This window comes from Notothenia rossii (genome assembly GCF_949606895.1).
Source record: "Notothenia rossii genome assembly, chromosome: 4".
Taxonomy (NCBI): domain Eukaryota; kingdom Metazoa; phylum Chordata; class Actinopteri; order Perciformes; family Nototheniidae; genus Notothenia; species Notothenia rossii.
Window position 1 is genome coordinate 36806519 of NC_136902.1, and position 17740 is coordinate 36824258.

The 17740-nt window shown below is 45.3% G+C and overlaps 1 protein-coding gene across 2 annotated transcripts in view; it reads left to right on the forward strand.

The window, feature by feature from the left end:
* arfgef2 (ADP-ribosylation factor guanine nucleotide-exchange factor 2 (brefeldin A-inhibited)) overlaps window positions 1-17740 on the forward strand; it is a 57958-nt gene that overhangs the window by 13639 nt on the left and 26579 nt on the right. For both annotated transcript variants that reach the window (XM_079675983.1, XM_079675984.1), the window contains exons 13-19: window positions 462-570; window positions 658-847; window positions 1105-1216; window positions 1306-1511; window positions 2191-2275; window positions 3658-3829; window positions 4008-4159. In XM_079675983.1, the coding sequence (XP_079532109.1) occupies window positions 462-570; window positions 658-847; window positions 1105-1216; window positions 1306-1511; window positions 2191-2275; window positions 3658-3829; window positions 4008-4159 (1026 nt within the window). The remainder of the gene's footprint in view (window positions 1-461; window positions 571-657; window positions 848-1104; window positions 1217-1305; window positions 1512-2190; window positions 2276-3657; window positions 3830-4007; window positions 4160-17740) is intronic.

Here is a 17740-nt window from a genome sequence, read left to right on the forward strand (position 1 = left end):
AAACGAAACTTCAAATGTCTGCCGTCATATTTTAGGACATCATCACCCTTAAAACATTTTGTAATTCTTCACAAAATCATCAATATGAATTAAGGGGTTCATAAGATTGCATTATTTAGTTAAAGAAATAGTTTTATTAAATATTGTATTAATGAAGCGCAAAGCGATTGAAGACAGATCTTCTTTCTTTTTTACTTAAGACTTAAGTCATTTACTAAAATGTGATTTATAACGCCGTTGGCTGCTTCTAGACCGCCCCATTCATAGAAATCAAAAGGGCAAACTGTTTGTTGTTCTTGAAAGTCTCCAACAGATATGGATTCAAATACAATATTTTGCAAGAAAAAACATGTTGTGATTTTTGGCAAAAACTACAAGTACATTTATTCAACACATTTTGACTTTTGGATTTGGAAAAAGTGATTGTGTAAATGAACTTATGCTGTCTTTAATATCCACAGGAGCTGAGCCTACGTAAAAAGGGTTTGGAGTGTCTGGTATCCATCCTAAAATGTATGGTGGAGTGGAGCAAAGACATGTATGTCAACCCGAACCTTCAGGCTAACCTCGGTAAGTGAGAAGTGTCATTGAAATATGTACACAGTGCAGAGCGAGGAAGATCAGCATTTCATTAAAGAGTGTGTGATTTACTTGCAGGCCAGGAGCATCCCTCAGAAAGTGACGGTGGAGAGCTGAAGCTCCCAGAGCCGCTGGCTGGACGTCGAGACAGCATCAGCTCGTTGGACTCCACCGTGTCCTCCAGCGTGGCGCTGTCCCAGGCCGACCACCCCGAGCAGTACGAGGTCATCAAACAGCAGAAGGACATCATCGAGCATGGCATCGAACTGTGAGCCCTTTGTCTCTTCTCTTAGCATCACTGAGGATCAGCCTTTTATTGGTGGGTCTTTAGGGGCTGCTTTAATAGGCGTCTACTAAGCAGAGGTTCAGTGGTTTGATCCCCAGCCCCTGCAGTCAACATGTGGATGTAGGGAAAGATAGGTTACTCAACCCCAAATGACCACCAGAGGAATGTAAAAAACACATGGAATGTTTTCAGCTAAGTCTTTATTTTTCTTATCCTGTTTTCTTCCGTTCTCTTCCCAGTTTCAACAAAAAGCCCAAGCGAGGTATCCAGTACCTGCAGGACCAGGGCATGCTGGGCTCCACAGCCGAGGACATTGCCCAGTTCCTGCACCAGGAGGAGAGACTGGACACTGTGAGGAATGACACAGATTTAAATTGTACAGCGCTGTGTTCTCAAGCAACAAAACGGTTAATCCAACCCCTCTACTTGTGCGTCCACAGACCCAGGTGGGAGAGTACCTGGGCGAGAACATCAAGTTCAACATAGAGGTGATGTACTGCTACGTGGACCAGCTGGACTTCTGTGGGCGGGACTTTGTCTCGGCACTCAGAGCATTCCTGGAAGGCTTCAGGCTGCCGGGGGAGGCTCAGAAGATCGACAGGCTGATGGAGAAGTTCGCTGCTCGATACCTGGAGTGCAACCAGGGGTAAGGCCCACCTTAGGTTTCTTTATCAAATTGAGAAAGATGTATTTTTCAGTCAAGTCACAAGAGTGCCCGGGATGTACTTAAGTACATTATCTCAAGTACTGTACTTAAGTGCAAGTTGTAAGTACCCGAGTAATTCCATTCCATCTAATATGAATATTTTAATGCACTACATTTGTCTGACAGCTTTAGTTACTTTTCAGATCAAACAAACCCTTTCTGTTCAGTAAAACATGTATCTCCAGATTTGTATTTACACTTAACTATTTTAAATGTATGTGATCAACTGAAGTTGAGAAAATCACGTGTAGACAAAAAGCTGAAAACAACGCTATCATGATCATTTAGACCTACAGGACAACAACAAAGCTACAAATGCATTATTATAATAATAGTCTTGTAGAATATGATGCATTGCTGTAGATTAAACTACCCAACATTAAATACGTTAAAATGAGCAAAACCATTAACATCTGCAGCACTAAGGTACAACATGCATTCATCAAATGAAATCACATATACAAGTAAAACACTTTCCTACAAATGCAATATATTTATCTGATGATACTTGCATTGTAATTTTACATAAGATTCAAAAACGTATTCCACTCCTTTAAGACTTAATGTTTAATTAAAAGTAACTGCTAATTGTTGCTCTCATGTGTATTCTGTTTTGCAGACAGATTCTGTTTGCCAGTGCAGACACTGCCTATGTGCTGGCATACTCCATCATCATGCTCACCACCGACCTGCACAGCCCTCAGGTGAGACACGCTATCAAAATGCCTTCAAAAAGATGAAATGTGATACAGGAAGTCCAGTTTGAGTACACATCAATGAGCTTGAATGCTAAAACACAGCACAGTAGTTTATAACACTCTCAAACAGGATTTTACAACTCACGAATCCAACCGCAGTTACAGTTGTTATATATTTTGGCACTCCATTTGTAAACTATAAAAAGTGATCTTTCTGGGTGACTGTGTTTCTTCACCGGAGTCCTCTATGCTGGCAGCGTATCTGTCTCAAAGCGACCTTCTATAAATAGCTGCTGCCCCTGATTTATCTCTGCTGACAGACCACCGAGTCAGAGGAAATTGCTTCTGAAATGTCAAGTCTGGGAAAAGCAGGTGTAAAATATGGCTCACTGTGACACACACCTTATAGATGGGGCGGAAAGAGAGAGATGATGTCAGTGAAAATCTATTTCATTATATTCAAAGATGCTGTATACCTCATACATCTCACCAGTGTAATGTTGTGTGACAGCTTGTACTACTTAATAAGATTGCCTGCTACCTTTTTGCTGTTAAGAGAAATACTCTTAAGTTGGCTTAAGATCATTCCACCTAAGTCATTTTATTGTTTTGTAAAAGTGCTTTCGACTGTGAAGATTTGCAATCACATTATAAAAGTTTGTTAAACAAATGTTGTTTAATTTAAAATACATGCTCGGACTCGATTAAAAACGTCCAGCGTAAAGAGACCAAACTATGATGGAAGCTTACACCTGATTAATGCAAAACATTAAGCAGCTCATCGATGTTTGTTAATTCGAACATGTGCAGTGGTTGAATAGATGGCCAGTAAGAGTTTTACACTGGGTGCGTTTCACTTCGGTTAAATGGAATCCTTGCTTCCCTCACTTGCGTCGTGTCCCTGCGTTTAGTCCCTCCCACCAGGGAAGCATGGAGAGACGCAAGGAAACCACGAGGAGCAGGGAAATGAGTTTTAAGAGCAATGGGACGTCCTTTCTTCCGGAACGTCACATGAAGCGACGTCTGTTTGTGATGACGCTGCACAGCTGATCGTCTGACAGCAGCCAGATCAGTGCATGCGCTGCATCGTCCAATCAGTGAGCGATACACAGTAAGGGAGCGGGGCGAGTGTCTGAGGATTTCACCGGAGGATGGTCTGCTAGTTCTCGATTATCGCTCCTCCGTTATCGCTCCTCGGTCCTCCGGCACAAATAAGGCCACTGGGACGCTACTCAAGATGGCGCAGACGAATCAACTTCCGGTGATACAGAGACCGAGGAAATGAGAAATAAGAGAAGTGAAACGTAGCCACTGTCTCAATGCAACAATCCCCATTTCCTGTGTTTTGAATGAATCACTGCCCTCCTCCATCTTCTTCATTTATGTAGGTGAAGAACAAGATGACAAAGGAGCAGTACATTAAGATGAATCGTGGCATCAACGACAGTAAGGACCTGCCTGAGGAGTATCTATCTTCCATATACGACGAGATCGCAGGCAAGAAGATCGCCATGAAGGAGAGCAAAGAGTTCTCCATCACCCCAAAGTCCACCAAGCAGAGTGAGCATCTCCTTTCATTCTGTCAGGACTACTTCCAAGAATATACTTTCATGGGCTCAGGATCTGAAATGTTTGACTTATTTGCTGGAAAACATCCGAAACATCTCTCTCCTCCTCCTCCTCCTCCTCCTCCTCCTCCTCCTCCTCCTCCTCCTCCTCCTCCTCCTCCTCCCCCCAGGTGTAGCCAGTGAGAAGCAGCGGCGTCTGCTGTACAACGTGGAGATGGAGCAGATGGCGAAGACGGCCAAAGCTCTGATGGAGGCTGTGAGCCACGCTCAGGCGCCCTTCTTCAGCGCCACACACCTGGAGCACGTCAGGCCCATGTTCAAGGTACTTACTCTTTTGAACTTATTTACTTTAGCTGGGTGATTCATGGACATGTATTTCAAATCAAATCAAGTTTTATTTATATAGCACATTTATAAACGATTTTTGGTCGAGCCAAAGTGCTGTAGATATAATAAAAATAGCCTACAGTAGAGACACTTTACAGCTAGTACAACATCAAAGATTGTTCAGAATATCAGTATGAGAAAAACGACACCCTCTATCCTGATGATATTGGCTTCAAACGGTTATGAAAACAAGAAGATCGAGATAAAACAGCTTTTGTGTGCAATTGTGCTTTCATTCTGTCTTGTGTTGTAAATCCACCTGCCTTTTTTATAACGTTACAGCCGGGCACTTTCGTCCACTTTTGCAAGTTATTGTTTAGAATATGTGGAATATAGTGTAGTTAATGTTCAATATCTGTTTGGAAGGTGGCAGAGCTCTACAAGATATTAAATCTAATTTATTTTTGTATATTCTTTTTTATGTATTGGATAAATACGTTTTGGAATAACACTAACATTACAACTTAAGGCAAGTTTATAGCACTTTTCAACACAAGGCAATTCAAAGTGCTTTACAAAAAAATGAAAGACATTAAGAAAATGGCATTTAAAATCAGTCATTCAAAAGAAAAGTTAATAAAACAAACATTAAAAGAAAAAATACATGGATAAAAGTTACAGTGCAGTCTAAGATATGAATAGTTCAATTAAAAGCAGCGACAAAAAGAAAAGTCTTCAGCCTGGATTTAAAAGTAGTAAGAGTTGCAGCGGACCTGCAACTTCTGGGAGTTTGTTCCAGATATTTGGAGCATAATAACTAAACGCTGCTTTACCATGTTTAGTTCTGACTCTGGGGACAGAAAGCTGACCCGTCCCTGAAGACCTGAGAGATCTGGATGGTTCATAATTTAGCAGGAGGTCTCAAATGTATTTTGGGCCTAAACCATTCAGTGCTTTATAAACCAGCAGCAGTATTTTGAAATCTATTCTTTGACACACAGGAAGCCAGTGTAAAGACTTCAGAACAGGAGTGATGTGATCCACTTTCTTAGTGTTAGTGAGGACTCGAGCAGCAGCGTTCTGAATCAGCTGGAGCTTTCTAATAGATTTTTTATTGAAACCTGTGAAGACACCATTGCAGTAGTCCAGTCTACTGAAGATAAAAGCATGGACACGTTTTTCCAAATCCTGCTGTGACATAAGTCTTTTAATCCTAGATATGTTCTTTAGGTGATAGTAAGCTGATTTAGTAACTGTTTTAATGTGACTGTTGAAACTCAGGTCAGAGTCCATGACTACACCTAGATTTCTGGCTTTATCTGTTGTTTTGAACATTGCAGACTGAAGCTCAGCGCTAACTTTTATACGTTCTGCCTTGGCTCCAAAAACCATTACCTCAGTTTTATCTTTGTTTAATTGGAGAAAGTTCTGACACATCCAGTCATTGATTTGTTCAATGCACTTACTCAGTGTTTGAATTGGAGCATAGTCTCCTGGTGAAATTGTTACGTAGATTTGTATGTCATCTGCATAGCTATGGTAACTTATTTTGTTGTTATTCATTATCTGAGCCAGTGGTAGCATGTAGACGTTAAAGACAAGAGGCCCCAAGATGGAGCCTTGAGGTACCCCACATGTCATATTTGTCAACTCAGATGTGTAGTTACCTATAGAAACAAAGTTGTTTCTGTCCTTTTAAGTAGGATTCAAACCAATGTAGAACTGTTTCCGAAAGTCCCACCCAGTTTTCTAGTCGGTCTAGTAATATGTTGTGGTCAACAGTGTCAAACGCAGCACTGAGATCTAATAATACTAACACTGAAGTTCTGCCACTGTCTGTGTTTAAGTGGATGTCATTGAAGACCTTTACAAGAGCAGTCTCAGTGCTGTGGTTTGGACGAAAGCCTGACTGGAACACATCGAAACAGTTATTTAAATGCAAGAAGTTACTCAACTGTTGAAAAACAACTTTTTCAATGATTTTACCTAGAAATGGCAGGTTTGATATGGGCCTGTAATTGTTCATTACTGAAGCATCTAGATCAGGGATGGGCAAATGGCGGCCCGCGGGCCGCATGCGGCCCCCACCTCCTCTTTTTGCGGCCCTCAGATTAATTTATAAACAACGTAATTAATAAAAAGAAATATATATATATTTTAATTTAATTTATTTTTTACTTGTAGTACTGATACCGTCCACTAGACTCCTAATTACGTCATGAGCTGCGTACATGATTTCAAATACCGCGAAATAATCTGTGACGCATTTGTGTGTATTGTGTTTGTTTCCCGGGGAAACCCTCACAAGAAACACCGGCTGTTGTTATGCCTGCTGTGACGTTAAGTTGCCTCTTGTAATTATGCCTTTACAAGCTTAAAAGTTGTATTTATCATCTGAATTTGGCGAAACAAGTTTAATATTCTTAAAACCAAGACCTTGTTTATTTGAAATCAAATGAAAACAAACTGTCACGGACCCTGCCATGTTATCTATGATTACTACGCTTTTCATTCATAATTTCAGCGGGAGGGAGGGGGAGTGGTGCTGAGGAACAGCAAAGTGCGGGCTGACAGGTGTCTGTGTTGACATTCCCCTTATTGTGGAATAAGGGGAATGCAGAGACTGGCTATAAGTGTTCTCATTCGTAACACTCCGTTCGATGTCTCACTTTGGGATGCACCTCATCGCGGAGCAAACAGAAGCATCAATCTCATTACGCCAATCCTGATTGGCTGGTGATCTTGACGTCAGCGTCAGGGAATCTACTCCCTATAAGTAGCTTGCGCTACGCCGCATGCATCATTCAAAAACCTCTTCTCGCTTCAGTGCACATCTCTATTGGTAGCCGGGCTAGTTCACACAGTTCACAGACGGAACCAAGCAATCCAAGCTAACTTCGGTCGACGGGCGCTCGCCGGGTACTTCTATATATACTTCTGCAAGAAGACTGTTAATACTAACACACCAGTTAGTATTGCAATCTACCTCGCCGTTTCTTTCTTCGGAATTAAAGGTAAGGTTTTGATTTTTCAAGCTGTAACACACCTGTTACTAGCTTGCCTTTCCTCACTACCGACACCAAGGTAGCGGGGACGGTTTTTTCTTTTTCTCTCTCACACCAGAGGAGGGGAAGATAAAAAGGGTATTAACACACCAGTTAATATTCTTTGAGAATACAATTCTACACCGTAGTTTTTTCTCCGGATTAACGACAGGTGGGGAAGGATTTTTTCTCAGCAACGTACCTGTTACAAGCGGGTCCTCTCCACGCCGTCACAACGGCGAACGAGATGGACGCTTCTCTCCCTCACACCAGAGGAGTCAGGGACTCGGAGGCTCGGCTCTGCGGCTGCGGGTTGAAGATATCAGGCACAGACTCACACCAGGTCTGCTCGTCCTGCCTCGGACTGGAACACGCCCAGGAGGCTATCGACAACCCCGGCTCGTGCGGGCATTGTGCCCGCTTCACCATCAAGAGCCTCCACCGACGGCTAGCACGCCAAGCTAGCTTGTCGGGACAGGACCCCCTCATGTCCGCTGTTTCGCCGGCCGGCAATCAAGACATGGGGGCGTCCGCCGCGGAGATTGAGCCCCGCGCTGTGTCAGGCTGGGGCCCGGTGGCGGCAGCAGCCGCGAGAGCGGAGCCCCGCGCTGTGTCAGGCTGGGGCTCCCAACTGGACCTCACCATGGTCTCGCCCGCAGATGATGTCCTGGAGTTGGACTACATGGAGGACGAAGAGGATACCTCGGAGTTCCTCCTGTACGACTCGGATGAGCAAGACGATGATGTGTTCGTGTCATCAGCTCAGGCTGCAAAGCCGGGAGCGATGGCTGCTCTCCCGGGCGATAGCGCATCAGCTTCGCCCTGTCTGAGCATGGACCTGCAGGCCGTGTGTCAACGTGCCGCGTCCAGGCTGGACATCCCATGGCCTGAAATGGCCAAGGAGACCTCCAGGTCTCGTTAAGAGGGGAAGACTTTGCCCCAAGCAGCGAGGACAAAGAGGCAGATCCTTCCAGTCTTCCCGGAGATGCTGGACGAGGTGCCGGTCTCGTGGAGAGACTGCCCCTTCAGTAATAAGGCCCCAATCCAGGGTGCCTCCTCCCTGGACTGTGACGGTATGGAGAGGCTCGGCCTGCTCTGCATGCCGCCCATGGAACCACTGGTGGCAGCCCACCTCCAACCGAGGCTGGCTCTGACACCAAGCAAGAACCCACGCTAAGGGTGAAGGCAGACCGGTTCCAGTCAGCGATGACGGAACTGGCCTATAAAGCCGCAGCGTTGTCCGCCAGGGCACTCAATGTCTCCTCACTGCTGACCGCCTACCAGGCGGAGCTCTGCGAGGACCTATCGAGCAAACCTGGGTCGGCCGTATGGGACAAGATCGCAGCGATCACGGACATTTGCCTCCTTGTGCAGCGCTGTGCAGTCCAGGCCACGGGCAAAGTCATGGGCATAATGGTGGTACAGGAGAGAGCCAGGTGGCTCAACCTGAACAACCTCCCAGACCGGGAAAAGGAGGATGTTCTCGACATGCCTATCGTTCCCGAGGGTATTTTCGGCTCCGCTTTAGTCTCGATGCAGCGGAGATGTGAGTCGAAAAAGAAGGAAGACGAGGCCCTCCACCTCTGTCTCCCCCGAAGGGTCCAGCCGCTACCTGCGACGGTCTCGCGGCAGTCCTTCGCCCAAGTTGCCTCACGTCCTTCCCGGTTCAAGGTACCGAGGCAGCAGAGGCCACAGCCCGCCCCGAGTCCCCAGCCCAGGCAGGAGACGAGGACGAGCTGGCCGAGGAAATCTCCGGTTTTGGCAGCTGCTGTTCAGGCACAGCCGACTCAGATTTTCGGTCACCAGTCGAGGAAGAAGAAGCGGGCGGCCTGACAGCCTCCTCTCCTCTCCTCGGTGACAGAGCTGGAAGTTCCCTGTTCCCCAGCTCCAGATGTGTTTTCGGGGTGCCACCAGGCCTCCATCTTCTCGCCGCCTCGAGTGATGCCGCAACACCATCCTCAAGTTCGCGCCAGAAGGGAAACAGACTTAATACCAGAGACAGCAAGTTCTGCTATCTGCCTAAGTCACAAAAAACACATGTCACAATTGTTGTTTATTTCAAATAAACCATTTTTCACTGTCGCATCCAGGCTTCAAGCCGAGGGCGCAGTCCAAAAAAATGAAAAGAAAGACAATAAAAACAATAAACAGTCTGTCGCCTGTCCCTCTTTTGAGAGCAGCTACGGCCTCTCTCAAAAGGCGGATAATAGACGGGTCTGTGAAGGCACCACCGCCATGCGCATGCGCAGTGACGACTGGGGTTATAGAGCCGCTACTGTCACGCGCATGCGCAGTGCCGGCTGGGGTTGTGAAAGCACCACCGTCACGCGCATGCGCAGTCTCGGTGGGGATTGTCGAAATGGGGTACCATCGTGTTCAGACACTAGAGGGCCCCATAACACAATAAATAGAGACTCAGAGGGTAAGAGACGTGACATCTCCGCTGGCTCTAAGGAGCAAACAATGGGAGATGCTCACAACGTCTGCTTGGGTTTTCAAGACAGTAACACGGGGCTACAGAATCCAATTTGCTGTCACCCCCCCTCGCTTCTCGGGCGTTCTGTATTCACAAGCCCGAGGAGAGTCAGCCCATATTCTGGAGAGAGAGATTCTCTCACTTCTAGAAAAGAAGGCTATATCTATAATACCCGCCGAGCAGAGTCAGAGCGGCTTTTATTCCAAGTATTTCCTCGTTCCCGAACGGGGAGGGAACGGAATTCAGCCAATACTAGATTTGAGGGCTCTGAACAAATATCTAAAAAGATACAAATTCAGAATGCTTACTCACACATCTCTGCTGCGTCTCGTGCGACAAAACGACTGGTTTACATCAGTCGACCTGAAAGATGCGTATTTCCACATCCCAGTATATTACCCACACAGGAAATATCTGAGGTTCGCATTTCAGGGGATCTGTTACGAATGCAGAGTACTTCCCTTCGGTCTGTCTCTCAGTCCAAGAGTGTTTGTACGATGTACGGAAGCCGCGATAGCCCCGTTAAGACAACAGGGTATTCGCCTGGCAACCTACCTAGACGACTGGCTGCTTCTCGCACAGTCGGAACAGGGGGCTATTACGCAGACAAATGTCCTCGTAAAGCACCTGCTCAACCTGGGTTTCATAATAAACACAGAAAAGAGCATGTTGTGCCCGGCACAGACTGTACTCTTCCTGGGTTTACACCTGAAGTCGGTGCCCTTTACAGCCCGCCTGTCAGCGGAAAGAGTGAAAGCTTTCAGAGCTTGCCTTGCTCATTTCCAGCTGCGCAAACATGTTCTTTTCAGATCATGCCTGCGGTTACTGGGGCTCATGGCGTCAGCCATCCTGGTCGTACGACTGGGACGGTTACACATGAGGGAGTTTCAGCGCTGGGTAGCCCTCTAAGACTAAACCCCGCGCGTCATGGCGCGCATAGAGTGATGGTTACGGCGAGATGCGTAATGGCACTGCGCCACTGGCTACACCCAACTTTTCTAGTATGGGGCGTATCGTTGGGGACTGTCCTTTCATGGAAGGTGGTCACCACGGACGCATGTCTGAAAGGCTGGGGTGGTATTTACGAGGGTCGCCCGGTGAGGGGTCTCTGGAGCAGAGACCTCCAGCGGGCGCACATCAATTACCTGGAGCTTTTAGCGGTGTTCCTCACCCCAAAACGCTTTCTGCCTTTTCTCAGAGGACACCATGTCCTCGTGAGGACGAACAATACGACCACAATATCGTATATAAACCGACAAGGGGGTTTGCGCTCTCTCCAGTTACACATGCTGGCACGCAAACTGATCTTGTGGAGCTGCGGCCGTCTCCTCTCTCTGAGAGCGACGCACGTACCGGGTGTGATGAACCTCGGAGCAGACCTGCTGTCCAGAGGCGTACCACTATATGCAGACTGGACTCTACATCCAATGGTTGTGAGCCAGCTGTGGGTGCGTTACGGCCGAGCCGCGGTAGATCTGTTCGCATCAAAAGAAAATGCTCACTGTCAGCTTTTCTTTTCAATGTGCGATCAAAACGCACCATTAGGCGTGGACGCGCTCGCGCACATTTGGCCTCCGGTCCTCCTGTACGCGTTTCCACCCCTGGTGCTGATACCCCCAACTCTGGCCAGAGTGAGGGAACGGCGACACACAATGATCCTGATGGTGCCGGACTGGCCTGCAATGTACTGGCTGGCGGAGATATATCAGCTGCTGTGCGGTCAGCCGTGGCAGCTCCCCCTACGCAGAGACATACTGTCTCAGGCGGGGGGGGACGATCTTTCACCCACACCCGGAGCGCATGGCCCTATGGGCCTGGCCCGTGAGTGGTATAATCTGAATGCAGTGGGTCTCCCGCAGAAGGTGATAAACACTATTCAGAGTGCGAGAGCTTCCTCCACTAGGTCTCTTTATGACTGTAAGTGGAGGGTGTTTGAGGACTGGTGCCTTCAAAAAGGGCACACCTCTTTTCATTGCCCTGTGGGAGTGATTTTATCATTTCTACATGACCTAATTGATAAACACAGAGCTTTTTCTACGATCAAAGTATACCTGGCTACTATTGCTGCATGCCATGTGGGCTTTGAGGGTAAGACGGCTAGCCAACATCCTTTGGTCTGCCGTTTTATGAAGGGAGCTCGCAGGCTCCTTCCTCTTTCCAGGTCACTGGTGCCCTTATGGGACTTGACAGTGGTTTTAGATTGGCTCACTCGAGCCCCATTTGAACCCCTGGAAGAAGCTGACATGAAGCACCTGTCACTCAAGACAGTGCTGTTACTGGCCCTGGAATCCGCCAAGCGAGTCAGTGATATTCATGCGCTATCTGTACATCCTTCATGCACTCAGTTCGCCCGAGGGTTAACGAGAGTGTTGCTGAAGCCCAACCCTGCCTTTATACCTAAGGTGGTTGGTTCATGTACCCCCATTGACATTGAGGCATTTACTCCGCCGCTGTGTCCCTCCGGGGAACAGCAGCCGAATTTGCTATGTCCAGTCCGTGCTTTCCGCACTTATATGGACAGATCAAAAGAGTTTTGTCATAATGACCAACTCTTTGTGTCCTGGGCTAACCCTCAGAAGGGCAAGCCTGTTACTAAGCAACGGCTCTCTCACTGGATTGTGGAGGCAATTGCTTTGGCTTACACGAGTCAGGGTCTGCAGGCACCTTCGGGTTTGCGTGCTCATTCGACTCGTGGTCTGGCTACATCCTGGGCTTTGTTCAACGGTCAGATTAGACGTCTCTGCTCCCAGTGTGGCCCATGCAGTGCTGGGCCCCCTGCTGAGTTAGAGCTCTAACTGTTAAATTCTGGTTGGGTTTGGTGATTTTCGAGATAAGCTCGTCTGGCAATACGGGAGCTACAATATCCCATAGTGAGACATCGAACGGAGTGTTACGAATGAGAACTATAGGTTACTTACGTAACCCCAGTTCTCAGAGTAACATGAAGTGAGATGTCTCACCAGATGGCCCTCCTTGCTATGGTGAAGCGAGAAGAGGTGCTTATTTTGAATGATGCATGCGGCGTAGCGCAAGCTACTTATAGGGGGTAGATTCCCTGACGCTGACGTCAAGATCACCAGCCAATCAGGATTGGCGTAATGAGATTGATGCTTCTGTTTGCTCCGCGATGAGGCGCATCCCATAGTGAGACATCTCACTTCATGTTACTCTGAGAACTGGGGTTACGTAAGTAACCTATAGTTTTAGGTTCAAGTTAGACAACTAATGTCTGGGTTAGTGTTCATGACTTAAAGTGTATGTCATCTTAATGGTTAATCTCAATACACACACATTTTCCGTGCTTTCCAATAGTTTAAAATATTTTTATTCCACTGTTTAATAACCTGTTCAATACAAAAATACCACTTGTAAAAATGAAATAACATTTCTGTGAACTGATATTTGTTTAGTGAGCTTATATGTTTGGGGATGTTCCCTTTGATTGTAAAATGTCAATGAAGATGTCAGACTTAGTATATTTGTTAATAATTACATACAACACATGGCATTTTTATGTGTGTGTTCCAAGTGAATCTGCGCCCCCCTGATGGCCAGTACATCAATGATGTGGCCCCCACCACCATCAAAGCTGCCCATCCCTGATCTAGATTATTCTTTTTTAAGAGCGGTTTAATGACTGCAGTTTTCAGGGCCTGTGGAAAAATACCTGAGTGAAGAGATTTGTTTACTATATGAAGTAGATCTGAGGCCATGCAAGGAAAAACATCTTTGAAAAATCCTGTTGGAATAATATCAAGGCAGCAGGAGGAGGATTTCAGAAGTTGAATAATGTCCTCTAGGTTTTTATCATTAATCTGATGGAATTGTGTCATGATGTCTGAATTGATATTAGCTGGACACAGAGACAACAAATTTGCTGTACCTGATACAGAGGCACTGACTGCTTGTCTGATTCTCTGAATTTTGTCAGTGAAGAAGGAGGCAAAATCATTGCACGCCCTGGTGGATAGAAATTCAGAGGCTACTGACACTGGGGGGTTAGTTAGTCTGTCGACGGTAGCAAACAAGGCATGTGCGTTGTTTTTGTTTTTGGTAATGATGTCAGAGAAGAAAGACTGTGGTGCGTTTTTTAATTCCAAATTATAAAGGCCAAGTCGCTCTTTATAGATTTCAAAGTGAACTTGGAGATTTGTTTTTCGCCCCCTGCGTTCAGCTTTTCGACATTCTCTTTTCTCTGTTTTCACGGTCATGGCCTTTCTCCATGGAGATATTTTCTTGCCAGTCACTTCCTTTACCTTAGTTGGAGCAATGGCATCTATAACATTTTGAATTTTTGAATTAAAAATAATCTACTAGCTCATTTACTGAGATGTTAGCAGGGGCGAGTGCGGAAGAAAAATTCTGAGTAAACATTTCCCTAGTATTTTCTAGGGGTGCACCGAATGGGAAATTCTTGGCCGAAACCGATACCAAAAATAGGAAACAGTTGGCCGAAAACCGAATGCCGAAAGGCCGAAAATGATTAATAGAAATATATATATATATATATATATATATATATATATATATATATATATATATATATATATATATATATATATATATATATATATATATATATATATATAATGTATACATTTTTTTTACCAATGTTGTTCAGCTGCCTGATTATGGAAAAATAAATGATTATGGCAAAACTTAACTTAAATAATAATCACTATTATGGGTCCATAAAACATTTATTCAGCACTTTTGAATGCATACAGTACATTAATTCCAAGTCAAGTGCATTTTCTTTTCTCTGTAGGATAACTACAACAAAGTGCATTCAGAACAAAGCCAAGGTGCTTTAAAACTGCATAAACATCTAGGCCAGTAGGCCTACAACAAAATAGTGTAAATAAAGACTGTAACAGCCAGGGCTTCAACAACAACAAATGCACCTATAAGTGCATGCATACAAATGTGCAAACTGGATAAATCCACATGAATGTAACTATTTACAAATGAAATTACAATTGAATTTCAAGAATCTGTAAATAAGGCTGTCTGTCCTCATAAGCAAAGTAGTAAACATTGTATAAAGATACATAAAGTAAAAACTGGATACAAAATCCACAATCAATTACAAATTAAATTACAATTTCAAGAATCTGCAAATAAGGTGGTCTGTCCTCATGAGCAATGTAAACAACATTGTATCATTTAGATACCGAAAGTACAATATATTGAACACTGTGCTGCTGTCATTTCCCCCTAATGATAACCTGAGATGGTGAATTATAACTCACAATGAATATTGTTCAGGAAAGTGGGTATAGAGTAGACATGTAGAACTAGATAAGTTTATGATAAGCCAGCCTTGTCTACTTATTAAGGAAAAGTGGGAGGTTCTTTTTAATGAACATTAGCTTCTCTGCTTTATCAGCCATAAGTCTGTTCCTCTTCTCATCAAGCACATGAGAGGCAGCGCTGAACAGTCTCTCGCTGTCAGTGCTTGTGATTTGATCTTACTCCGCATATTTGTCCGGGTGTTTTGATTTCAAGTGGTGGAGTAATCCCGAAGTGGTGAAAGTCTTTGCAGTTACACCCCCTCGAGAAATGTCAGCTGAACACATTTTACAAATCGCAATCCGCGCCTCTTTCTCTGATATTTTTAAATACCTCCAAGCGGCAGACATGTTGGCTGTGAGCCAGCCGCGAGCATGGTCGCGCGCTGTGCTTGTCGCCGCGTTTTGATTACGTCATCACAACAACACGTTAGCTTACCAACGTAACCCTGTTCCCTGACATTCGGTGATATTTTTTCGGTGCTAGAACCCTTTCGGCTGAAAGGTGCATCCCTAGTATTTTCAGTTAAATATCGCTTTGTGGTTACCTCTTTTTGAAAAAATGTGTGAACAGAAATAGAGCTCTCAAAGAAAACACAGGAATGATCAGAGAGTGCAACATCAGTCACCACAACATTAGAGATATTCAGACCCTTTGAGATAATTAAGTCCAGAGTGTGCCTCTTATTGTGCATGGGCTCCGTCACATGCTGAGTCAGTCCATAGCTATCAAGAACACAAAACAGTTCTTTAGCCCCTCTGTCCTGGGGGTTGTCAACATGGATGTTAAAATCACCAACAATTACTAGACGGTCAAAGTCAATACACACTATAGACAGAAACTCTGTAAAATCATAAAAAAAGCTTGCACAGTATTTGGGTGGTCTATAGATATTTAGGAACAGAGCTCGAGAGGAGCATTTCAGCTGAAGGTCCGCATATTCAAAAGAAGCAGATTCCCATAAGATATCTTCCTGCATTGAAGGGAATCATTGAACAGAATAGCAACCCCACCTCCTTTCTTATGCATTCTTTCCTGACTCATAAAACTAAAGTTGGGAGGGGTTGATTCAATAAGAAAAGCTGCACTGTTATTTTGTTCAATCCAAGTTTCTGTTAAAAACATAAAATCAAGATTGTGCTCAGTGATAAAATCATTGATTAAAAATGTTTTTCCTGCCAAAGAACTGACATTTAATAAAGTTAGTTTAAGTTTGTTAAACACACTATCAGTCAGGTTTTTGGAACAAGCTGTGGCTGACATGGAATCACTGCTAAATTTGATAAACTCACACAAACGTTTGAGCGCTTCATGTATCTAAGATGATTCACTGCTCTTAATCTATTACCTATCAACACAGATATCGGCAAAGCAACAAGCAGGCAGGGCCCTGGCATGTCCTGGAAAAAGTTGAGAGTGCTATACGCCCTTGAGCCTGGACCCAGCAAATATCAGTTTGCAGCGTTTTGTACACACACATCCCTATCAGGCTTTGAAGGGGAGGGAGGACCCACCACCCTGCTCCTCTCATCATAGGAGGGCAGGGTGAGGTCTAAACTGTAGGAAGGGGGGTTTGGAAATCTGCTTCCATCTTCCTTGTATTGTTTTGGTTTGGATGATTGTGGTAGGCATGGTGATGAAGCCCGGGGAGATGGTGCGCGTCTCTGCTTCGGTAATTTTGGTGGGCGTCGTTGAGGGGCGGGGGTAAAGGACATTTTGCCCACCCTGCGTATTGCCTTCATGTGGTCATTGAACTCCAGGGGGGAGGGCGAGGGTGAAAGGGTGAGCGGAGAGTAGAGAGAGCTGGGGGATGAATGAAGAATATCCTCAAAGGCGTTGACAGGGGGGGTGACGGGCAGTGGAGACTCCTCCATTTGTGTCATAGGTCTCCCATAATCAGAACATTCCTCAGGCGGGTGCAGTGATACTTCTTCAAGGTTTTCTGCACGATGTGTTGTGTCTTTCTCCTGTTCCTCTTGCCTCTTGCCCTTGGCAGAGGGAACAGATTGATGACGCAGGCAGTTGAGGGCCACTGATGAACACCTCTGCATTTAGAGAGCTGACAGTTTCCAACAGACATGTAAAGTCTTTTTTCAGCATTTCTGACTGTTGTTTCACAACATCATTTGTTCCAATGTGCAGTGCCACATTCTTCACAGTCGGATGTTCAGCCCCAATATGCAGGATCTTCTCAGCCAAGTCAGAGACCATATCCTTGGGAAAACAGAGTACTTTGGTGTTGTTCTTACTACACAGACCTTTTACATCTCTTACAGCAGAGTCACCCACAATCAGAGTTTCAGGCCCAGTCGTTAGCTTTCCCTCTAGCCTTTTACTTTTGGAGTAGCTATTGGTCCTTACCCTGCTGTGTGAAGAGGACAGTTTATCCAGGTCATCAGAAAGAGATCTCCGGTTCTCGGTCAGCGGAGCGTATCTGTTCTGGATTGGCACACTTGGTGGTTTAGGAGGATTGTTTGTAGTTCTCCCTGTAGCAGCTGTCCATGGCTTGTTCCTAGTATGAATAGGGGTTGAAGAGGCGCTCTTCCTGGGTGATAACAATGCAGGCCAGCCGGTCGCATCACAGATTTCAGAGCGCTGGGCTCTGCCTGTTATTCGTCCTCCCAAATCCCATGGAAATGATTTACTCTTAGGCTTTGCACCCAGAGAGTTCCAGGGACCACTACCACTTGTAGATTTATTACCCGGTACACTGCCCTCCTGTTTCTTGGAATTCTTGTAGCTGCTAACTAGCTGTGAGTTAGCA